At 44.0% G+C, this 23,819-nt stretch overlaps 3 protein-coding genes and 1 long non-coding RNA gene across 4 annotated transcripts; 2 read left to right on the plus strand and 2 right to left on the minus strand.

Annotated features, from left to right (window-relative positions):
• Positions 1 to 3,752: 3,752 nt before the first annotated feature.
• On the minus strand, positions 3,753 to 10,098 carry LOC308396547 (uncharacterized protein). Its single transcript, XM_080881942.1, has 8 exons — positions 9,389 to 10,098; positions 8,249 to 8,315; positions 8,045 to 8,142; positions 7,395 to 7,436; positions 7,069 to 7,320; positions 5,737 to 5,976; positions 5,193 to 5,429; positions 3,753 to 4,406 (listed from the first exon to the last, which is right to left on the minus strand). Exons 3-8 carry the CDS (start codon positions 8,073 to 8,075, stop codon positions 4,291 to 4,293), a joined length of 918 nt encoding a protein of 305 aa, XP_080738068.1. The 5' UTR covers positions 8,076 to 8,142; positions 8,249 to 8,315; positions 9,389 to 10,098; the 3' UTR covers positions 3,753 to 4,290.
• A 3,765-nt stretch (positions 10,099 to 13,863) lies between these two features.
• Positions 13,864 to 16,499, minus strand: LOC308396284 (E3 SUMO-protein ligase ZBED1-like). The gene is made up of 2 exons (XM_080881471.1): positions 15,335 to 16,499; positions 13,864 to 14,781 (listed from the first exon to the last, which is right to left on the minus strand). The coding sequence occupies exons 1-2, from the start codon at positions 16,360 to 16,362 to the stop codon at positions 14,106 to 14,108; spliced, it is 1,704 nt and encodes a 567-aa protein (XP_080737597.1). The 5' UTR covers positions 16,363 to 16,499; the 3' UTR covers positions 13,864 to 14,105.
• Positions 16,500 to 16,971: 472 nt separating this feature from the next.
• Positions 16,972 to 20,395, plus strand: LOC308410084 (E3 ubiquitin-protein ligase TRIM21-like; the record flags this gene model as incomplete). The annotated part of the gene is made up of 2 exons (XM_080903164.1): positions 16,972 to 17,121; positions 18,692 to 20,395. The coding sequence occupies exon 2, from the start codon at positions 18,701 to 18,703 to the stop codon at positions 20,393 to 20,395; it is 1,695 nt and encodes a 564-aa protein (XP_080759290.1). The 5' UTR covers positions 16,972 to 17,121; positions 18,692 to 18,700.
• An 8-nt stretch (positions 20,396 to 20,403) lies between these two features.
• LOC308396924 lies at positions 20,404 to 23,253 on the plus strand. The gene is made up of 2 exons (XR_013971661.1): positions 20,404 to 20,711; positions 22,640 to 23,253. It is a non-coding gene; the product is annotated as an uncharacterized lncRNA (long non-coding RNA).
• Positions 23,254 to 23,819: the final 566 nt, after the last annotated feature.

The following is a 23,819-nucleotide window of genomic DNA, read 5'->3' on the forward strand; positions in this document are numbered from 1 at the left end:
TATGGATCTTCGGATCCACATTACGTCAGCAGCTCCACCGTGAACTATGTTAAAAACAAACAGCGCTCACGCCTCACAGACGACAGCTTACAGTCCTGCGTAAAGATGAACGTGCCTTCGTACAGACGCTGTGCGCAGAGGTTCAGGAGCAGAAGTCCCGTTGTAAACATATCACGGCAGACCCGACGATGTTTGCATGAACGCGCTTTTCAGCATCTCTTTATTGACCACTTTTCACACACGGTTGCTGTGCGCACACAGCCGGTGTTAAAGCTCACAGACCGACACAACAGCAGAGACGTTAAGGCGGCGAGGCGTGATTGCAGGTGCCGCTCAGGTGCGTCCACCTCCCCTGCAGCGCTGCAGACCACGCCCCGCCACACACATTAACCAGGTAAATACATATTTAGGCAGAATTTTGCAAAAATCTATTTTTTTTCAGCAGCATACAGCTTTTTTCCCAATATTTTTTTTAAAAGTCAGGTCAAGGCTCCAAAAGCCCAAAGGCGATATAAGGGTGGCTCACAGCAGTTTTTAGTTCAGCTTTCCTTTAATTACATAAATAAAATGTAATTTTCTCTGTAGCACTTCATGGATTTCATAAGCAACACACCCTAGTTGTTCACACAAAGCATAAAGGTAAATAACAAAGTGTTATCTTCATGTTAGATGTCAGAAAGTATTTGTATTTGTCGTTGCGTGGAAACCAGGTCCACGTGGCTCTTTGGGTCTTAAAGATTGCTGATCTCAGCTTTCGTTCCCCGTCCGACAGCACACATTTACTCTGACACTGAAAGTGAAACTGGGCAGATGTCAGACTGATACCACACATTTCTTTTAAAAGCTGGTGTTTTCTGTATTAACCGCTGTGGTCATGTGGTTCAGCGTGGTCACTTCCGTTCAGTTCAATTTTATTTATAAAGCGCCAAATCACAACAACCGGTTGGGGCGAGAGAGGGAAGACAGGATAAAGACATGCTGTGGAAGAGAGACAGAGATTAATCAGTATGATTCATTGCAGGTAGAGTCGTGGTCTCTGAGCTGAGACTGTCTCCGGTTTGTCTCCTCTGCTCAAAGCTGCAAACTCCTCAGAGCAGCTCTGAAGCTTCAGAGAGAAGAAGCTCCCTAAGAACCCCTAAGGTGGTGTGAAACATTCACAGCTGGATGTTTTTAAGTGACTCTTTCATGACATTAACACATGTGAGGTTAACTATAAATCTCAGGAGTGTCTATCAAACTCCTGAGATGTGTTTGCTCCTGTTCACGGCTGTCGCTGACTCTGAGCCTCTGTAATAAACCTCCAAGGTCTCCATGTGTAAAGAAGTCTTCGTGCTGCAGTGAATCTGACCCTTAATGTTCTTCTTTAAGCTTCAAACACGTGTAATGAAGAAAGCTTGTTTATATGAGCTCCATAAAAACATCAGAGCAGGTTGAGGTGGCGTCCATCTCTGAACACTGTAGTTTGAGCATTCATCATCAATGAAAGCTGTTCCTTTGTAATTGTCACGGTCCCCGTGTCTCTCTGGTTGGCCCACGCTGGCTACAGGTTTTGTTGTTGTTAGTTTTTGTCTCTCCTCCTCCTCTCTGCCTGGGTGGAGCTCATTACGGGCTCTCACTCTTGGCCCACGCACCCCTGTGGATGGTGTCCACCTGCGGCTGATCTGGCTGATTTCCCCAGCTGCTATTTAAGGCAGTGGCACAGAGCAGCTCACCGCTGGAACGTCGAACCACCTGAGTTCGTGCTCGCGGCATATTCAAAGAAGAATCGCTTACACGTGTTTTATGTTGTGGAACTAACCTTGACCTTCTGTCTGTAGATTCTGGACCGAATCACCGGACCTGTCCAAGTGGGGCAGTGTGTGGAGTGTTGGAGCGAGTGCGGCTGAAGAAGAGTGCGTGTGTGCGGAGGAGCGGTGGCGGTGACTGAGGGGAAGAGGAAGCGTGTGTGTGGATTCCCCCCCCCCCTTCTCTCCCTGGAGCCCTGGACCCCCTCCCAACTCACTGTACATATATTTTGCACTAAGGTGATCCCTATTGTAAATAAATCCCCTTTTTGTTTCCTTGAAAGAACTGTCTGCACGTGGGTCCGTTCAGTAGCCATGACAGTAATCCTCCAAACCAGCTGGGATAGGCTGTTGTAGTTTTATAACTGTGATGTGTGTGTGGTTGTAATTACATACAGACCCATGCTGTAGTTTAAACTGGTCCTTATACCTGAATTTATTGTGTACCCACAAAGGAGACTCATTAAGCTAATTAATGATGTAGGGCTGACTCGTGCGCAGCTGTTTTACATAGGTTAACTTTTCTTTATTGTGCATTTATTCCCGGTCTCAGTGCACATTTATTTAGAGCTGTGAGTACACCTCACTCACCGCTCACACTGAAAACACGCTTTCCTCTTTCTGCACATTCACAGTTGCAGCTCATGTTTGTACTGCAGGTTATCAGACATGACCATTAATGCTGAAGCAAAGAAGATGTGACAATGACCGATAGTGAAACTGAGACACTGCCCAGAGAAGTGGATAAGAGGAAACAAGCTTTATTTACTGATCTCGGTTCAGGATTCTGGTCAGACGAGACACAAAAACACAAACCAAGTGTTAAAAACCACAGTTTGTTTACAAAGTTTATAAGTAGTACTCTGTGTTTTATAAATGTGTATAAATACAGCTCAGTGCATGTCTTATCAATCTTCTATATACCATTGCTGCTCCTTAGTTTACCTTTATAAACACAGATGTGTTGTTATGACTGTGATCATGATTATCAGCAGCAGTAACAGCTGATATCAGCAACTCTAACAGTAACATGTCTGTATTTATGAGTGACTCAGCAAGGAAGCGAATACTCACTAATGTTTAATGGTGTAACTTTATTATAAAGTGCTGCACGTGGTTTATCTGTGAGCTCTCCGAGTCAGGTGCGTCTAAAAAGCGTGAAGCAAACATTTAGAAAAAGATGCAACGAAAATGTAGGTTTTTTTAATTATTTGTTTAAATAATTAATGAAAATGTGTTCAAATGTGTTAAACTGAATGTTTGTCAATCCAGTAAATGTTTCCTTTAAATGGAGCATTTTATAAAATTACATAGAAAACTAAAGTTTCTGGGTCATTGTGGGCGGCGATGGTTTAAAATTAGTGTCAGACTGAAGCTCTGCTGGGTTTTCACCGTAGTAACAGTGAACAGAGTGAACTGCAGGAGTGTAAGAGACTCGGGCTGGAAACATGATAAAGTGTGAGAATGTAAGAAGATCAAAATGATGCTCAAAGAGAATAACAACATCATAACTGTATCGTAACTGAGCTTTGAAGAGTTATACTTGTTTGCGCTTGTCTCTGAGTCGGTTAGGTTACAGCTCACCCTCCGGTCTGTGGGCAGTTTCACGCATAATAGGAGTTAAAAACCATGACGAAGTTAAAGTGTTAAATAACAGATTGTGTTATTCAGCTGATATGTGTCCACTAATAAAAACAGGCTAACTCTAATATTAGGGTACTCGTCTGGGGCGCATTTAGGAATTTAGAAAATGCATGAAGACAAAACCGTGACTCATAATTACATCAAAGCTCAACTAAACTAAAGCCTCCTCTGAATAATTCTGTAGAAAAAAAACTTAACAAAAGTCTAGGATTATTTTAATATATCATTTTATTTTTTTCCAATATTGTTTCAGTTGTTTTAGTTTAGTTAATTTTACATCATGTGATGAGAATACTTTCTTCACAGCTGGTTTTAGTCTTGAGTTTTAGTTTCCACCCTGTGGCTGTGTGACTCCCAAGAACATGACATGACAACACCACAGGAAGCTTCCCCATCAGCTGAGCTGTAACATCCTCCAGCTGTTATATGGCTGGCGGATGTAGACAGTACAGAGAAAATAGTTCCAACATTAAACTGTTACAAGGTGTAAAGTTAAACATATACAGATTGAAACGTTATGTTATTAGTAAAAGTGGGAAACCCTCTCTGGGCTTCACTGTTACAGCAGTTTAACCTCCAACATCAGACGTTCATCTGTGAGCCGATACACAAAAGCTGGGATTCAAAGAGTCAGCAGGAGAGCGAGCGGAGAGCAGGGAGAAAACCCTGGACCCTGAACAAAGGCGTGTCCACAGTCCGTGACAGGTTTCAGTAACAAATCTTTCAGGAAGTGACTTTGAGGAGCGGGAAGAAACCAGTATCACATGTGCAGTCTGAGAAATGAGAAGCTGGAGCTTCCCACACGATGGACGCTTCCCTCTGCTCTGTGTGATGAAACGTCAGCGGAGTCAGAGCAGCAGACTCATTCAGAGTATTCAGAGTCCTCGAAGAGCGCGCACTCAGCCGTGAGGTCAACCACCGCCTCGTAGTTTTCTTCAATGCACTGGGTCATCTCCACGGAGACGGGAAGTCTGTTTGCTGTGGGCAAAGCATCGGGGTGAATGTTAGTCTCCACACATATACATACAGTCCTCAGTGAGACATGCTGCACCGCGGGCACCATCGTATGTCCAAGTTGGCCCACAGCAGGCCCACAGTGGGCAGCTGTGGGTGAACTGTAGGGCTGTGACTCATTACCGATGATACAGGGCAATGGGTTTTAGTCTTTTAGTCTTGTCTCCATCATGTCTTCCAGCTTTGGGGTCTCCAACTCCAGTCCTCAGAGCTACCGTCCTGCAGCTTTTAGATGCATCCTTGTTCCGACACACCTGAATCAAATGAATGGCTTGTTACCAGGCCTTTCCCTAACTCGATGAAAAGCTGAAGAGGTAATTCAACCATTTGATTCAGCCGTTTCTCTGCATTAAAGCTACAGGACAGTAGCTCTCAAAGACTGGAGTTGTAGATCTCTGCTTTAAACCGTGCAGCTCTGGAGGTCTGTGCAGCTACAGATCAGGCGTGTGCACCTTTTACTGCACCAGGTCACAGTTGAATCGATCACAATCAGGTTCCAACTTCTTAAAATAGTTTCAGACACTAGAAGCTGTTACCTTTGGTTCTTGTCTGCTGTTATTTTGGTGTATAAAGGTTAGTATGTGAGCCTGACCCTGGTTAAGAGCGGTGAAATATCAGATTAAAGCTATGGTTTGGCTTTAGCAGTCCGGTTACTGTAATAATTAAAAAGGCAGTGCAGACGTTTGTGATTTTACAGTCAGAGCTGCCAGCAGGACAGCAGCAGTGATGCACCTGTGTGCAGGTATCTACCTGAGCGCCTGGTGGCCAGCCGGTCCAAGCAGATGGACAGCAGCAGGCCGGTGGTGATGGAGTAAATACAAAAGGCCAGCAGGTGGGAGAGGAGTCTCAACACAGGCACACAAGAAGAAGGAGCAGGAGGACGAGGTGAGGAACAGTTGGTGGGAGGAGGAGGAGGGGGAAGAGAGGGGAAGGGGGACATGGTTTCACGAGAATGGACAGATGATCTGACGGAGGTCGTCGGGGGATCTGCAGGAGAGATAAGGAGGCGTCCTCAGTTCATTCACTCAGGGTTCGATAGAAAGGCTCAATGTGAGCGGTGCAGCGAGGCTACACCACAAACACAGGCTTTCATCTCCATCTATTAGTAATAAATGCTGAAGAGGAGCGTGCTAGTTATTGCATCATTATTGATCGTGATTATAACCACAGTCAAATCTCAGAGTGATGAATTCTCTGTCTTTGCTCCACGTCCTCTCCATCGAGGTCAAGGACATTAGAAAAACACAAAAGAGGCCCAATTTATGATGACGGCAAATGATGTCAGTGTTCTGACCTCTGACCCTCAGGTAGCTATGAGCAGATGATCCACTCAGATCAGTAGCACACCAGTAGAAACCCTCATTAGACTGCTGCACGTTGGAGATGGTGTGCTCTTTATTTCTAGGTCCAAGAAGACGTCCACTGTAGAAGAAGTAAGCTGCCACTGTTTCACCAGTGCTGAGCCTGCAACGCAGAGTGAGATTACTTCCTTTTGTCACAGGAAGTGCTGGGATCTCCAGGATCACTCCTTTTTCTGGGTAAGAGAGACAAAAGTACACACATGTAGACTGGAAGCTTCTGGAGACAGCATGCAGGAGGTCAAATTCATGAACGTTCATCATCACAGACTATAAATGATGGTGTGGCCACTGCAGTCTGACCCTCTGCTTTTATAATGATCACTCAGAGGCATTTTCTTCTTGCTATGATGGAGAAGAACAGATAGCTAGTGTAGCTGTCAAACTGCTTCCATAGACCATACTGATGTTTGCTAATCAGTGCTACATATCGTCCAAATTAAAACTGAAGTGCAGCACAAACTTCTGAGGTATTCTGTTATTACAATTAACTAACCAGCAGCCATCCTATTGGTCCAAAAGCATAAACACGGTCCAGAGGTAACTTTGCCAGTAACCACAGCTGCCTGTCAAAGCCCCGTCACTGAAAGAGGCCACGCCCCCACCGATGACACTTTAATACGGTTTAAACAGGCGAGTAACAAAAACATTCTCTCCCAGTATTTTGCCCTTTTATTGTTATAAAGGGCAAAATTAGATTCACTTATTTATTTATTAGATATTTTAACATGAGAGCCTGTGAGGGCTAACGCCCTGCTGGAGCCTCTAGTGGACATTACGGGAACTGCAGGAACTTTCAGCCCCGCAGGTCGATGGCTGTTCTGTACCACAGTGCAGCAGATTTAACACCATCTAGTTTAGTGTAGCAGTGAGTTCTAAGTACTTAAGTGTCTCCTAATTACAAGTATTTTAAGTATATCAATGTTTTCTAGCCTAAAGAATCCAAAACAATATGAACAAAAATCTGAGACATTAATTGAAACATATATTAAAACAATATGAAAGTAAAATTCAGACAACGTGTCATTTGAAGTATAAACTGGATTCTTACGGCTCATCTCCACATAAGCACCACATTGTTGATCTATGGATCAAGCTGTTATTCACACATTCAAGGTGCTTTGTGCTAAATGCACCTGCACCTGCATATATATAAAAATAAATATATGGTTGTACTTCACCTGTCACAGGTGGTCCTGATGCTGTAATGCCCTTAAATGTTCAGAGCAACTGTGGAAAAAAAGAAGAAAAGAAACAACTTACTTTACCTGAAACACTGATGGTGACGTCATCACTCTTCTGCCCAGAACTGGTTTCACACCAGTAAATCGCTGTGAAGGTTGTTTTAAAGTCCTGAACACACAAGGACTCATCAAGTCTAGTGAAGTCTGCCGCTGCTCCACACTCATCAGTCTGGTTTCCTCTGGTCCTCCTCACCGTCCATCCATCATCACAGCTCAGAGACACTGGAGAGGATCCGCTGAAGACCTGCTGAAGGTTTGGACTGACAGACAGAGACACTGGAGGACACATGTGTAAATGTATTTGTGTTCTTGTTGGAGTCTCACTGATCGTTTTCACATCATCTCCTCACCTGCAGAAACAGTCGGTGCAGACAGCAGCAGCACACACACACCTGCAACAGGAGGAAATCCACAGACTTGAGCTTTTTCTCACGTCCTCAGAGGTGCACACTAACAGACTGTGGCAGACGTCCACAGATCAGGAAGAAGACTGGACCATCCGGGACAAAAGACCGATATTTTCTTGGTTCCACATTCCTCACTATAAAGCACCCGAAGTACTGCTGAATCATCACAGCCTAATTGTTTTCAGCTTTTAGATCATTGTGTAAGTTTCCTCATACGGGACAAAATATAAAAACTTTAAAGGTTTCAAAAACCTTCCAGACTCCCAGTTGCTGGTTTTCTTTCCTCATTTGTAATATTTATTGTGTCCTTTGTTGTTTGTGTCTATGTTAAGAATAAACATTTAAAAAACAAGCACATCTTTTACAGAGACCCTGACTCTAAACTACAGACCCTGCTGAGCATTAAACATTTCTGATTGGATTATTTTCTGGATTTACACAGAACAGAAAGGAGCAGACTTCCTGTTTTCTCCCCCGACAACACGGAGTAAACTCTCAGGATTCATCCAGTGTCCGTCCTTTACCTGAAGCTGGACTCACTGAGTGGGTGAGTGGGTGGGTGAGTGGGTGTAGGATTGCTGTGTGTGACTCACCGGGGAGCAGAGCCACAGGTGCAGTCTTCATGGTGTCTGGATGAGCACCGAGGGTCAGTGTGAGCTGCAGACTTTCACTTCAGCTCTTTCACAGCCGCCTGTTACCACATTAAAGACGGAAGCCTCAGTATAAGGAGGGGTAACAGGAGCAAAGGTCTGAGCTCTCAGCCAATCACGTTCAAGTACGGCCTTCTTAAAACTGACCTGCAAACGCTGCAGTTTAGAAATCCTTCGCGAGCTGTGTGAGTCTATCAGAGGTCCTTCAGTCAGTCTGAAGAAAACACAACAGCTGAGATTGTTAGTCTATAAACAAACTGCACCACAGTCACATGACGGCAGCGTCGCCACCTCTGAGCTAATGAGTTCCTGCAGCACAGAAGCTCCTCACCCGCTCACATCACCTGCCTGTGAGTTCAGAGGCTTCTGTTTGGATGCACACACAGAGCTGCAGACCACGTCTGACCAGCAGTGACTGGTTTGAATCTGACCTCCAGCTCTTCTACTGGACCTCTAAAGTGGGTCTCGTGTCCAGACACGAGTGTTTTTAACTCTCAGTGGCTCGTGTTGGACAGGAGATATGTGAAATGCGCCGGAGTGATGTTCTAATGCAGGTGGTCGGAAATAAGAAGTAAAACAAGCTCACAGTGAGTCAGTGTGGGTGAGCTGTGGCCAGGACAAACCCACAGTTAGTCCACGTGATCCCACCTACATTTTACTAAACCTATAGGCCTTTATGTGTGAAACTGCAGGGGCCCTGTGGGTGATAACTGTGGGTTTGTCCTGCCCACAGCTCACCCACACTGACTCACTGTGGGTTCAGGAGGACACGTTAGCCGGGGCATTATTATTTATTATAAAATAAAACATGAAGCCAGAGAAGATGTTTTATTACACGCTCAGAAAATCGATGCTAGGAAGAAAGAAAGAAAGAAAGAAAGAAAGAAAGAAAGAAAGAAAGAAGGAAAGAAGGAAAGAAAGAAGGAAAGAAGGAAAGAAAGAAAGAAAGAAAGAAAGAAGGAAAGAAGGACAGGAGAGGAAGAAGAAAGCTTGGATTTAAAGGGGAGGATGCTCATTTAAAGCTTTGATGTAAGTCCTCGTGTTTAAATTACGTTATGTTTGTTCACACTGTGAAACCTGCTGCTAAACAAACTGAGGCAGACTGACTGTGTTGTTTAAAGTCGTCTGCAGGTTAGTTTGCTGCACTGTGATTGGTTTAAAGCTACCTCCACCACTCCAACCTCTTCTCTGCCCATTTCCTGTTTCGAGGCAAAGTCATCCTCCTCAATGTAAGAAACAGGACAGATATATTTTTACATTTTCCTTCTCTGCTTGTGTTTAACTTACCTGAGTAAAGCTGAGAATCTTTATTGGAAATATAATTTAGACTGAAACGAAGTTTGTAATTCCATCTACTGATGTTATTATATTAATATGACACGAGGTCCAGTTGAACAGTAGTATCTGTACTTCTGCTTATTTTCCTCTGTTATTGAGCCTGTCGCTAGTTAGCTAACATAAACTAAGTCTGTCATTTGCAGCCATTCAACCAACCACATCACGTCATGATGCGCACAAGATGGCGCTACACGTTTTTAAAACTTTAAGCTCTTATTTGTTAAATCCAGCTTCACAGTTACATCAGTTTTTGAGAGCAGAGCTCAGTGATGGAAATGAGCCTTTACACATTTAAGAGTGTTGTTTCCACTTTAACGGGATCCTACAACTTTAAGTGGAGTGGACACAGCTCAGAGTATGAGAGCTGATGAAGCTCACGTTCACTTCACCATCGGCCTGTACAAATAACTGTCGACGTCTCAGTCTTCCATCAAATGCCAACGCTCAGCATCATCTACAGCAGCAGCTGATTCTCAGACTGAACAGGCTTCATTTCTGTCTCTTTCTCCCACCTAGTGGTCATTCAGTGGTACTACAGATGATACGTCCCTTGCAGAAGCACGAGGCCTGACTCAGTGTGGCGTCATAAGTCGCTCACAGCCAGTTTAGCTCTTTTAGTTTTGTGTTTTTGCAGTTTCAGTTTGTTAACAATCACAGAGAAGCTCCAGAGGACCAAGAAGAAGTTCTGAGAGACACTCAGTGGACACAGGAAGTGTTGACTTAAAGTTTTGGACAGTTTTCATGTTGCACATAAAGACTTAGACCTCACAGCGATGGGTTATTAGAAGTGTGCGAGTTCTGTTTTTGAAAGCTGCAGATCATCACTCCAAAATTCTTCATCCCCTTAAAGTCCTCCTGCTGCTGCTGGGAGGCAAGTCCATCTGGCAGTTAACAGTTTTCATGCAGGTCAGATTGAATGGTTTTATTTTGAAACACCTTGATGGTCTCCTCCTTCCTGCAGCTCTGGGGTCAAACTGTGGGATTACCCGGGTACGACGGTCTGATGTCCAGACCACACCCACAGGCCCTGTTCTGATGCGATCCTGCAGCCTCGATGCCTCGACTGCTCAGTCTGATCACGGGGCCGTTGATGGTGGTTGGTGATGCTTCATATTCAGCTGGATCAGTGACGGATGGAGGCACTTTTACTGCAGTCACACAAATCCTAAACAGGGAGGAGAAAAGAAGATAACACACGGCCAAGACATCCGGCAAGTTAACTTCAAATACCTGGGAGTTCATCTGGATCTCAGCTGGAGAACACAAGCCAACAGTGTCTGTGCTCGGATCCATCACATACTTGATAGAGCGAGGCTTCAAACAGAAGTCAAGGCAGCACAGAAGACCATGGGCTGCCCTCTCCCCTCCCAGATGGACATTTATTCCTCCCGCTGCCTCAGCAGAGCAACAAACATCATCAAGAACAGCTGCACCCTGGTTTTGACCTGTTCAACCTGCTGCCCACAGGTGCATCAGTACCCACAGACTCAAGAACAGTTTAAGGTCTCAGTCTTATTCACAGAAGATGTTCCTGTAAGCAAAGAAACCATGATGCTTACTGTGAAGACTACAAAAGTTTGGTTTACAAATCCAGTGCCAGCAAATAGTGCAGAGACTGTAATTGATTGTAGATCACTGTAGTGGTTAATCGCACTCCAGAACACTCAGAATGATCAAAATAGAAAAGTTACAGATTCATGATTGTGCAGGAATGTGGGCGTGAACCAGAGCAAGGTCAAAGAAACAATAGCTCTATCAATAATATCTGTCAAGGGGACAGGTGAAGGTAGGTCTGCATCCATAGGTGAAGCTGCACCCACGATGTAGGAGCGCCAACAAGGAGGAGCTTCATCTGAAGCCCCGCCTTCACTCTCTGATCACACATCACTTCCTGTTCACATGTTTATGTAATCATTTTAAATCTCTACAGTACCTGATCAATAAATAATAAACAGGTAGATTAAGGTGAGTTGTAATGCAGCATTACAGTTCAGCACACACGTAGAAACATGCACGATCAAAATGTTCTTCTCTGCTGTTTGTTTAAAAAGCCGATCTTCTCTAAAGCTCTGATGTTTCCTGACAGTCGGCAGCTTTGACCTTTGACCCACATGAAGCTTCCAGGATATTTGTGTTTGATGGAAGCATTCAGGACGCTCCATGGATCATCAGAACACACGGAAACAGCACAGCAGCACTGAGGAACAACTGTGATATACATAAGTGATGAACGAAGTATTTTAATGTGTATTTATTTATATAATGATCATCACAGGGCTTTCTGCAGCCCTCTAGTGGATCATGGTGACGTGCATGCACCAGGTCATTGTGGTTTTATGCCTGGCTGTGGAAATCGTCAGTGTTCTGGCATCATTCAGCACCACTGAGTGATCCCTAGAGGGAGCTGGAGACCAGGAGTGAAACTGTGGCTACAGCAGGGCAGCTGTTGTGAGTCGCCAGCTGTGATCTGAGAATCAGCTGGATGTGAGTAAACTAGATCAGGTTAGTGTTGGTGGTTGATTTAATACGAGCTGGTTCTGTGTGGCTGTGTCCACTGGAGGGGTGAAGTCGGGCCGTCGGAGCTCGACCACGACCCCCAGTCTGTTTATTCAAAACAATTCAGGTTACATTTGAAAATTAATCACTTTATAGCTTCCACAAGTTCATCACACTCAGAGAATACAGTGGTAGGGAAACTGAGCCAAACCGTCCGATCCCTGAACTTCCAAGATTGGGAGTTTGTTTTCCGCTCCACAAAACAACGTAACATCGAGCACGATGGAAAGAAAGTCCATCGCAGCGAGCCGAGTTCAACATCATCAGCAAAGTGTTCGCTGCAGTTTTCAATATAATCCATGGCAGACGATCACGATCCTCCACTATGATAAGATACGGCTGCTTGGTAACGTGGTTTCCTTTCTCCATTTATTGTTTTTACTCTATTCAAAACGTATTTGTGAACTTCATGAGTTTGTACAGCCCAAATTCAAATAAACCTACATTTTTAAAATCAGTTATTCACTTTGCAAGGGCTTCATATACATGGACTCTAACTGTGCTCTAAACCTGAGTCTAGATCAGCAGGCTCAGATATGAAGCCAAAACCGGACAATTAATCACTCAGTTTATATTATGTATCAACAAAACCCCGATAAAACCGAATGATGTTGTCATTCAGGTCAGTATGATAACAACGTTTATCCATAACAACTCAAACTGGCAGTTTCAAACAAGATGGCTAGAAAATCTAAAATTGGTTAAATTCATAGAGGAGAAAACAGAAAATGACTGAGTTAAAGATCAAACCGGCGCCTCAGTGAGATGGAAGGATTCAAAGCATATATTAGAGGTGAAGTCGTCGGCTTTATGAGTGCAAACAGCAAAAAAATGGAACAAACTAATTAAATCTTTGGAATTAGACTTAAATATTAGCGATGAATCAAACTGTTACGTTTGAGAAGTGAATGTAATCAATTATCTTCTGATACAGCAACAAAAAGTCTGTGGCGATCTTATTATGATCAGTGGGAGAAAGTGGGAAGGCCCTCGGCATGGAGTTAAGGAAATGCAGTCTTTAATAGCACAAAGACCTCTTCAGCGCATGTAACAGTATACCCATGTGAAATTTATGACAGTTTTAGAGAATTTTATGAAAATGTTTATAAATCGGAACATGCTTCAGAACAGGAACCTTAGCTCACATTCAGTCATAGACACTGAGGTACCCCAGGCTATCCAAGCATTAACAGTGGTAAGAGCACCCGGGCCGGAGGCCTTCTGATTGAATTTTACAAAACTGTCCAAGAAAAATGAATAATTTCACTTTTTAACATGGATGAAGAAGCATATCAAAGTGAGGCTCTCCACCCACTGAGACGGCAATGAGTACTTGTTTACCTGGTAAACCTCCTGCAGAGCGCTCATCACTCAGACCAATGACTCTGATGGGGGTGGACACTAAAATACTTCTATTAGACCCTTGGATCGCACATTTAGTTAGCGTTGTACGAAAGCATCGAGGGTTTCACAACATAAGAAGGGTTCTGAATGTAGGCTCGCCAGGCCTCGGACGTTCTCCCAAGTTAGGATTTGGAAATCATTTTCTCAGAGGGGTTCAACCTTTGTAACAAACAATACTTTCTAAACCCGTCACATTAGCCATCTCCTATGCTAGTTATTCTGACGATAACAGTAATAACTGACCTATTTGGTGTCTCGCCCTGTAAGATGATGACCTGACCTTTTCTGACTAGGCTGTCTGTCAGCACACCAAAATTCATGCAACAAATAGAAATATTAGGATGATTTCCTGGCTGTAATATAAATGATTAAAAATCCTCCATCCTGCTTCTGAACAAGGATGAAAGGCTAAATCCTTTAATGCTGAGTTAATGAAGTTAATACAGAATAAACACAAAGAATGCTTAAATTCAGAGAAGTTTAATAGTGTTCAGGATCAGCACGACTCAGATTAAAGACATCTTTCTAGCATCTGCTGATAGGAAATAATACTGAAACCAGGCCTAACAATGATCCAACTATCACAGAAATGTAGAAGACAAAATGTGTAACATCTTAATGCCAGCTGAATGTCAAAAAGGGACGAAAGTCAATATTTAAAACCTCCGAGTGTTGAACGTTTCTCCCTCCAAAGAAGCGACCCAGCTCAGTCCTTCTGTGCGCTCAGCCAGTTACTGAGGCAGACTATCCTGTTCACCTCTTCTGAGGACAAAGACGCACGCTTGTTTTCAGTGACGTCACCTGAGAGTGAGAATAAGCTCTCACAGGGCACTGTGGTTGCAGGGGTTGACAGGTACTTGCGTGCAATAGATGCCAGCCTGGCATGCGCCCCTTCTCTCTTTGACCACCACTGTAGAGGACACTCCCCTGCGCCCGCTTTGGGCTCTGCTTTGTACCGATCCAGACAGCGGCCGATAGAGTCTTCCTCCTCCTCTGTATCTGAATCTGAAGAACCCAGGAGGAAGATGGACATCTTGCTCTTCTTTGGTGACGGTTCCTCTTTTATCTGGACAGATGGTTGTTGTGCTTGTGTCTCTGCCATCAGAAGGTCATGTACCAGAGTCCACACCTCTCGTCTTTCATCTTTGGGAAGACACTTGAGGTCTTTAAACCTGGGATCAAGGGCAGTAGCGATCTTCAGCCATGTGAGATTGCTGCTGGCCCTCCGCTGAGCTAGGTCTGTGGTAAAAACCATCTTAAACGTCACAACGTAGACTGGGTCATCATCCAAGGGCTCCATGACCCAGAACAAATGACGCAAGGCTGGCAGCACCATGGAACAGGAGACATAGCGCTCTCCCCCCAGCAGTTCGGTCACATATCTGCAACAGAAAGAACAAGTGTGTATTTTTCTACTAATCGCACAGAGACGAACACAAATACCACAATATGTCAGTAAGTGATCCTCTAATTGAAAAGTATTGCAGTTATCTCACTCACTGTTAGCACTGTGTGCTGGAAAATAGAAGCAAGAGCTGGGGTGGGAGGGGAGAGAGGTTCACCCTGCAAAGCTTTCCCGTGTGTTGTAGGCTAACACGGAGACAGAAAACCATTCCCCTTTAAAACCCCATCTATAATCACCTATCAACATCACATTAACTGTGTCAATCAACATCATTTCATTAAGATCACAAGCATACATTTGAATTGTGGGAGAAAATACAAACTGCACAGAATCCCAACCAGGAAGTTTGAATCCCGAAGCTTCATTCAGTGAGGAAACAGCTCTAACCACTGCACCACCTGATCTCAGCCCAAACACTAACTATGCTAAGACACAACCGCACAGAGACAAACACGTGAAAACACACAGGAGTGTTCTTGAAGACGGAGCTGGAACGTAGACGCGCACAAACGAGAAACAGGATGATTTACCTGCAAGGTTCCAGCAGTTCCTCCAGCTTCTGCAGTCTGTCGAGCTCCTGCTCAGTCAGCATGGTCACCGTGCTGTTTTGCTGAGCCAGGATGGAGGTGAGCACGGATTTGTTTCTCTGGATCTGCTTGATCATCTCCAGGGTGGAGTTCCATCTAGTCTGAGCATCCTGAACCAGTGCTTCCGTGTCATGTCCATGTGCAGCTTGCTGTGCATTTAATTCCTGAGCGTTCGCCGGACTATCCTCAAAATGTCCAACAATCTCGCGACATTTGGCCAGAACTCTTTCAAAGCCGCTGTCGTTCAGAGCAACTGTGATGGCACTGTGCAGAATGTGGGCCGTGCAGGGCATGTGTTCAAATGGAAGCAGGCTGGCCACATCGACCATGTTGCCATACAGCCACGCACTGTCGGTGCCGAGCGTGGTTAGCTTGTCCCCGATTTTCCACTCGTTTGCAACACTCAGAAAATGGTCAGCATAGTGTCTCTCTTCAGTTTTACTCACCGCTAGTGCAAACGACTGTAGAGCCCAGTCGTTATCAATAAAGTGCGCTGTGACGGCGCAGTAGTTATCGCTGTCCACCGACGTCCAGTGGTCTCCGGTGAGGGCGACGTTCATTGCTCCCAGGAGCGTGGTGTGCCGCTGAGCCCTCTGGTCCTCATACACAGCGCGCAGTCTCGACACAATGGTTTCTGTGGAGGGCGGATTGTAGCACATGTCTCCCGATGCAGCGCGAAGGACTTCTTTCAGTCCGTCATCTTCTACCATGCTCGCTGGTCGGCAGCTTTTAGCTATCCAAACAACCAAGGCGCTGGTTAACTTTTCACTCACTTCTTCTGTTTTTAGCCCACGATAGTCCTGCGATTCAGCCGGGTGCTTCGCTCTCAGGTGATACCCCAGAGACGAATTGCTTCTGTGGTACCTGAACTCAGCTTCGCAAATCGTGCACGTTACTCTCGTTTTGTCCAACACGCCGTTAGGCAACTTCTTAAAGTAAAACTTTCCGCCCAAAGGTCCGTCCTTCTCCATGCTCGCGCCTGTTAGCTACAGTAGCATGGCAACGCTTCTTCTTCTTCTAATCATTTCCGGCAGGCCAAAGGCCAGCATAGCACAGTGCTGCCCCCTAATGCAGAGCTGCTGAACACAGGAATATTTGGATTTGCTTCTTTTTCTCTGCTCGTGTTCAACTTGTCTGATTCAAGCTGGGAATATTTATTAGAAACAAAGTGAATAATATTATTTTATTATCACGTTGATGCAGCACATGGTTCAGTTAGCTTTGTATAAACACGTGTTAGAAATGTTCTTCAATCAGCTCTTTTTACTCTCATTTCACAGCCAGTACTTTTTACTTTTACTTCAGTAAAGAAGTTGAATTAGTACTTGGAGTATTTTTAACAGTAGTACTTCTACTTCAGTACACACTGTGTGTACTTTTACCACCTGTGTCTGAGACCTCCTTCAGGGTCCACCTGAAGCTCTCAGTCTGCTGTGGAAAAAGGAAATCCAGGTGAGTTTCTCCTGATCACCTGAGGCCGTCATTACTGTGTGAACCCACACACCACTCCTCACTCCTCCACCCGCTGCACACAGTCACTGAGTACAGACCGGCTGATTCCTGTAAAGGGAGAGGCAGGAAGAGGCGGAGCAACAGCTGAAAAACAAGAAGCTCAACGTCATTTTGCAGAAGTGACAGTGTGAGAGAGCAGCAGCAGAGCTGCAGTCGAGTCCTGTTTGTCTCTAAAAGAAGATTCACTGGAGTCCATCAGGTTCCTCTCAGCAACAGTGGTGAGTGCAGCTGATCACACTTCCTGCTTCTACACAAATCTTCACTCTGTTCACTTCATCAGGACTCATCACAGTCACACTGGATCCATAGAAAGCTGCTCATGTAACCACAGATCCACTGTAGGAGCATCGAGCTGCTGCTTCAGTCTCACTGTGGCTCTGCTCAGGACTGTGGACTCAGGCTGTGCTCTGGACTTCAGACTGACTCCACACTTCCTGGTTATTCATCACTTCCTGTTCCTCTTAGATTGATTCTGGATCTGATTGATCATAAGGATTACAGACGTGAAAACACCTATTTATTCTTTATTGATATAAAGCCTTTGATACTGTAAACCAGCAGATTTTGGTCAGTACTTCAAAAAGTCATTCAAACATTTTACAAAGATTATCTGACTTAGTGTATCCTGTAAGAGTCACAGATGATCCTCAATCATTCAGAAAACAGTCGATGCTGCACTTTATAACTTTGTGTGGAAACATGAATCTCATTATTTAGACAGATGTGTTTGAATCATCCTGATAATCAGGCTTTAAACATGTCAGAGTTCCACACATCAGCTGTGATATTCAAGCTGACCTGGATCAAACATGTCATCAGACACAAACATAGATGATGCTGTTTAATCCCAAAGCTTATTTAAACAAACTGGAGGACAGAATTCCTCCTTAAATGGGATTTTGATCAAATCCACTGATCTCGTTTTCACACACAGGCTTTATCATGGTGGCTTCTTCTCTACTAACATCAATCTTTGATTTGGACAAACAAATATGTGAAACACAAAAATAAATCAATGTTTTCTGAGGATCCAGAATAACATGAATGATGTATCCCAGCGAGTGACTGGAAAAGTTCATCTTCTTCCACATCCTGAGTTTGTGAGGATGTTCCAGTATCTGTGAGAGAAAACAGGACAGTTTTTACTGACGCACAAATGGACCAAATATACAGACACCTCTGAATAAACATGTTCTCATCAATGCCATTAAAATACTGGATCAACAGTTAATAACACATTTCTGAGGTTTGTGATTCATCGTCCTCCTCACTGTCAGCTCTACTGGAACAGTCACTGTTTAATATGAATGGCTCGTTGATCTGGACGTACAATAAGAAGTATTCAGTCACCAACAAGGTCGAAGTTTACTTCACAGTGATTTATGGAAAATATCCAACAAAACTGATTTATTCAAGTATACAAATGATCTGGATGAATCTTGGACCTTCTGTAAAACAGAGAAACAATTTCACATCTTTGTAACGACTGTATTTATCTTCATCCCCAAACGTTGATCCTGTCCATCTGGACGCTGCACTGTACAGCAGACACTACGATGTTAGGTTTGTGTTTGGATGAACCAGTTTGTGTCTGAGTGTGTTGCTGGGTCTCCACCAGTTACTCTGAGAACTGAAGAAGCTTCTCTGATGAAACGTCTTCAAGAAACTCAAAGAAGTCCAGACGCTTTTCTCTCCAAGCTCCTCAGACTACTGACGCTTGTTTCTCTCTTTGTAAAATGAAATTTAAAGTGAATTTTGAATCAAATGTTTCTCTTCTTTCTCCCTCAGAGTGCAGACATGTCTGCTGCCAGCAATCTGCGATCTGAAGATCAGTTTCTGTGCTCCATCTGTCTGGATGTGTTCACTGATCCAGTCACTACATCATGTGGACACAACTTCTGCAAAACCTGCATCAGTCAACACTGGGACATGAATCAGAGCTGTCAGTGTCCCATGTGTAAAGAGACTTTCTACACTCGACCTCAGCTGAAGATCAACACTTTGTTCTCTGAGATGGTTGCTCAGTTCAGACGTGAAGCTCAGCAGAAAGCCAGCAGCAGCAGCTCAGAGCAACAAGCTGCCAAACCAGGAGAAGTTCCCTGTGACTTCTGCACTGGAACCAGACTGAAGGCCCTGAAGTCCTGCCTGGTGTGTCTGACCTCCTACTGTCAGACTCACCTGGAGCCTCATCTGACAGTGAAACATCTGAAAAGACATCAGCTGGTTGATGCTGTGGAGAACCTGGAAGACAGGATGTGCACGAAGCACGATAAACTCCTGGAGCTGTTCTGTAAGACCGACCAGACATGTGTCTGCATGCTCTGCTCTGTTTTAGACCACAAGAACCACGAGTTTGTTCCTCTGAGAGAAGAATATGAAGGAAAGAAGGCAGAGCTGGAGAAGACAGAGGCTGAGATTCAGCAGATGATCCAGAAGAGACGACTGAAGATTCAGGAGATCACAGAGTCGGTGAAGATGAGTAAAGATGCTGCAGACAGACAGAAAGCAGAAGGTGTTCAGGTCCTCACGGCTCTGATGGAGTCTGTTGAGAGACGCCTGAAGGAGCTCATGAAGGAGATCGAAGACAAACAGGAAGCTACAGAGAAACAGGCTGAAGGTCTCATCAAAGATCTGGAACAGGAAATCTCTGAGCTGATGGAGAGAAGCTCTGAGGTGGAGCAGCTCTCACGCTCTGAAGACCACCTCCACCTCCTCCAAAGCTTCTCCTCCCTGAAAGCTCCACCCAGCAAGGACTGGACAGAGGTCAGAGTTCATCCACCATCATATGAGGGGACTGTGGGGAGAGCTGTGGCTCAGCTGGAGGAGACAGTCTGGAAACCCATGAAGAAGAAGCTGTTTGAGGCTGAGCTGAAGAGGGTGCAGCAGCATGAGGTGGATGTGACTCTGGATCCTGATACAGCTCATCCTTATCTCATCCTGTCTGATGATGGAAAACAAGTTTATCATAGTGATGTGAGGAAGAATCTTCCAGACAACCCAGAGAGATTTTCTGTGTGTGTTTGTGTTTTAGGAGAGCAGAGTTTCTCTTCAGGCAGATTTTACTTTGAGGTTCAGGTTAACGGAAAGACTGAGTGGGATTTAGGAGTGGCCACAGAGTCGATCAACAGGAAGGGAAACATCTCACTGAGACCTCAGGATGGTTTCTGGACTGTAGGGCGGAGAAATGGAAATGAGTACGAAGCTAATGCTGACCCTCCAGTCCGTCTCTGTCTTCATCCTGGTCCTGAGAAGGTGGGGGTGTTTGTGGATTATGAGGAGGGTCTGGTCTCCTTTTATGATGTAGGTGCTGCAGCTCTGATCTACTCCTTTACTGGCTGCTCCTTCACTCACAAACTCCACCCATTCTTCTGTCCCTTTATCAATCAGGGTGGTAAAAACTCTGCACCTCTGATCATCTGTCCTGTCAATCAATTAAGGTTTAGATTTCCCTGGTTCAGGTGTACAGAGCGTCGTTATGATAATTTGTATTAAAGGGAACAAATGAACATATTGAGTGTAAATCCTCTACAGTCTCCATGTTTCTATAGAATCTGATCATCAGGACTCTGATTCACACTTTGATTCTCATGGAGTTTGATTTGAACAGAAGAAAAGTTGAATCAGGAAATGTTCCCACTGATGGAGACTCGAGCTGAAGAGCAAATATCAGAGAACAAATGTCCAAAAGCTTCATTTCCAATAAAGTTTGTTCAATGCTTTGAGTGAATCCAGACTCATGTGTGGCTGTTATACGGAGCATCAGAGTCCAGCTGAGTTATGTTGGATACAAACTGCTTATTTTGGCTCTGTGAGGAGTTTTGTTCACTGAAAACTGATGAGACGGATAATATTCAAAGAACTCTGTAGAGATTCATGCATCCATGTTCTCCACCTGCAGGTGTGGAGGAGAAAGGTGGAGCACAGACTGCTGCATCCTTCCAGTCACATCATTTTGATGATTATATTTGCATGTTGTGATGATTTGGGTTAAAGACAAACAGAGTTGAACGGCTGCAGTCACAGCATGAAGACGATGCTGAAGCTGAGCTGTCAGTGAACATGTTTCACTGTGATTTGATTTGAAGAATAGAAAGTGTGTGTGGCTGCTGACAGCTGCAGTCTCTGCTAGTCTGCATAACACACACACAACTTTCCCCCTGAGGCAACGATGCAGCAACAACACAAAGAACAGCTGCAGACACACACACACTGTTAAAGAACACTTTACTGTTTAAGGCAGAATTCCTCAGTAACAATGATTTGAGTCTACTGTGTCTACTGTGGTTTCCAACATACAATCTACTGAAACATGTTTTTCTTTCTGCCGTACAAACTATTTGATCACAACATCTTTGCTTTTTTCCTCCAATCGTTTATTCTGATTATTTTATTTAGTTTGACAAAGGCTTAAAATTTACCTTAACCTGACCTTTGACCTATTTATTCCTTTATCTCACATTTTCATTTCATTACATAATTTTCTGATTCATCTTAATCCTTAATCTTAACCTTTGACCCATTTCCTTGTTAGCCTTGAAATTTCTTTCACCTTTAAACTTCAGGCTTAAATCAAACCTTTGTTAAAAAGCTTCTTACTAACTTGTAATTCCAACTTTATGTATTAAACATGTATCTTATCATATAAACACTCGATCAGTGTGACTGAACCATCACCGCTCACATTTTAATCTGGTTTATGGCCAATTTTGCAGCTTTTGATATAACAGGCTCTGCTTTATTTTGAAGGCCTTCTTGTGAGGGTGAATCAGTTTCCTCCAGTTCTGGCGTCTGACAGCAGCTCCGTCAGGAGCCTCTCCAATCCTCCTTTCTTCTTTCCAAACCAAAAATCACGTCGGGTCATCGATTTGTTGTGTTCGAATGTTTTCAGAAGGAATTCAGGAGAAAAAGATTTAAAAAGATTTTCTTTCAGCAGGTGAAGTGACAAGTTTACAGGATCCCAGTGTGACAATAGTCTGCCTCACACCAAGGATCAGCCTGAAACAGTCGTGCAGCTTATATACTGTGACAACAAGATTATTCTGGCTCTCTTCTCCCAACATGAACGTGGCAGTCTGCTGCCAATCTTCCCCATTCAGTCCCTTTGACCTCATACACTGTAAAACCTCATTAGTTCCCACAACTTAAACTTATACTGCACAGTCAGAAACATCAAGTTATTCTTAGTACTTGCAATAAGTTGTCCTAACAGAGTCTGTGTATCCACTGACAAACATTTCAAGTTTCACTAAATTAAAAAGCAATTAGTGGAAACCTGATCACAACACTTCCTGTAATGGTGTCAAAATCAGCCCAACATTTATTTTGAAATGCAAAAAAGTATACGAGCCAACATCCTGGACACTGTTCTGCTGAACAACAAACTATTATCTTTCCATCATTGTTATAATCTTACAATGGAACAAAGTCCCAGGTTTAATGATTCTGAAACTGTGTTTTGCAGTTATATCACTGATATAATCAATATAAATGTATTTATTGTTCAGTCTCTACATCAAACAACACATTTGTTTTTCATGCCAACACAGGATCTGGAATTCTTTAGAACAACAACTTATTTGCTTTATTAAAACATATTTTTCTGCATTTGCTATAGAACAGACCTCAGTTTAGACTCAATCTCAGGCTCCCTCCCCACCAGAGAGGTGACATTCAGCGTCCCCCTGGTCAGTCTGGATAGTCCTGACCACCACCCCACACACAATAATGTCATGAAAGCATATTTTTAAAAGGGCTCTGCAAACATGGCCAACAACTTATTCATACCTCAGCTCCCCTTTGACCTCAGAGTTTGGTGTCCTCCTCCTCCTGAGACGTGGAAGCATGTCTGCCATGGCTCCCACCAAGGTTGCTGCAGAGGAGGGGTCCATTACCTCGTCTGTATTTTTATTAGTTTAGTTTTTAGAGTAAAAGTGAAGCCGTTTTGCTTTTAGTTGGTGTTGTGCTGTGTTAACATGTGTCTTCTTTCATAAAGTTTTCCAGTCCATGGATTTTATTCCAGTCTCGCGTCGTATTATTGGAAGGGACACATGACCGCCGGCCAAAACTGACACACGTGTAAAATACAGGATTATAACATCAGATCAGGGATCATGTTGTTCAGGTCATGATGCTGTGTGTGTCGCCGTGGGAACAATAATCATAGATTATGTGGAAAAACAGAAAGTTTCTCCTGGTGTCATTACTGCAGTACCCACAGCACAGCTCTAGTACACACAATACTCCCCCCATTATCACTGCACACTTCTTCAGCTGGTGATGAGCGCCCCCTGGTGTCACAGTGTTGATGACGTCATGCAAAGTGAAAAATAAACAGTGTCTGTTAATAAAAATCATTTGTTCATTCTCATGTTTGCATCATGTTTCTGTAAAACCATCAGCTGTTTTTATAAGAACAGAAACATGTTAACACAAAGTTTCCTCAGACTGTGTGAACATCAGAGGACCTGTGACCCAGACTAAACACTGTTTGACTTCTGTCCATGGACGCAGGATTGTCTGATGTCCTATAAACACATCACGACTGCAGAGGCTGAAGCAGCGCTCGTACACAGGTGTTCAGTGACATCACACAGGTGGGCTGTGACCTGAGCCATCACCTGCTGACAGCCCTTCACAGCTTCGTATAACTGAACGTCTGAAGCTGCGTTTCACTAACAGCTAATAACACCGTGAGTCCTCAAAGGCTTCACACACACATCACTGCACACATTTATACATCCTAGTTGAAGCTTGTGGATCATGCACGTCAATGATGCTTCAGCCTCAGAGGGTCATAACAGAGGGTCAAGGTGACAGGTGGAGGATTTAGATTTAAACAGCAGATGCACTGCAACAGAAAACAAAGTTATCATAGAGCTCTCCTGGTATGCTATTCCTAAGCACAGGCCCTGCACAC

This window comes from Rhamphochromis sp. 'chilingali' (assembly GCF_963969265.1).
Source record: "Rhamphochromis sp. 'chilingali' genome assembly, chromosome: 1".
NCBI classification, from domain to species: Eukaryota; Metazoa; Chordata; class Actinopteri; order Cichliformes; family Cichlidae; genus Rhamphochromis; species Rhamphochromis sp. 'chilingali'.

Coding starts and splice junctions, on each gene's coding strand:
- LOC308396284 (XM_080881471.1), bottom strand. CDS start 16,362: ATGGAGAAGGACGGACCTTTGGGCGGAAAGTTTTACTTTAAGAAGTTG. Junction 14,782..15,334: donor GAACTGCTGGAACCTTGCAG/GTAAATCATCCT, acceptor TTTCTGTTGCAG/ATATGTGACCGAACTGCTGG.
- LOC308396547 (XM_080881942.1), bottom strand. CDS start 8,075: ATGAAGACTGCACCTGTGGCTCTGCTCCCCG. Junction 7,321..7,394: donor TGCACCGACTGTTTCTGCAG/GTGAGGAGATGA, acceptor TGTGTCCTCCAG/TGTCTCTGTCTGTCAGTCCA. Junction 5,977..7,068: donor CGTCACCATCAGTGTTTCAG/GTAAAGTAAGTT, acceptor TCTCTTACCCAG/AAAAAGGAGTGATCCTGGAG.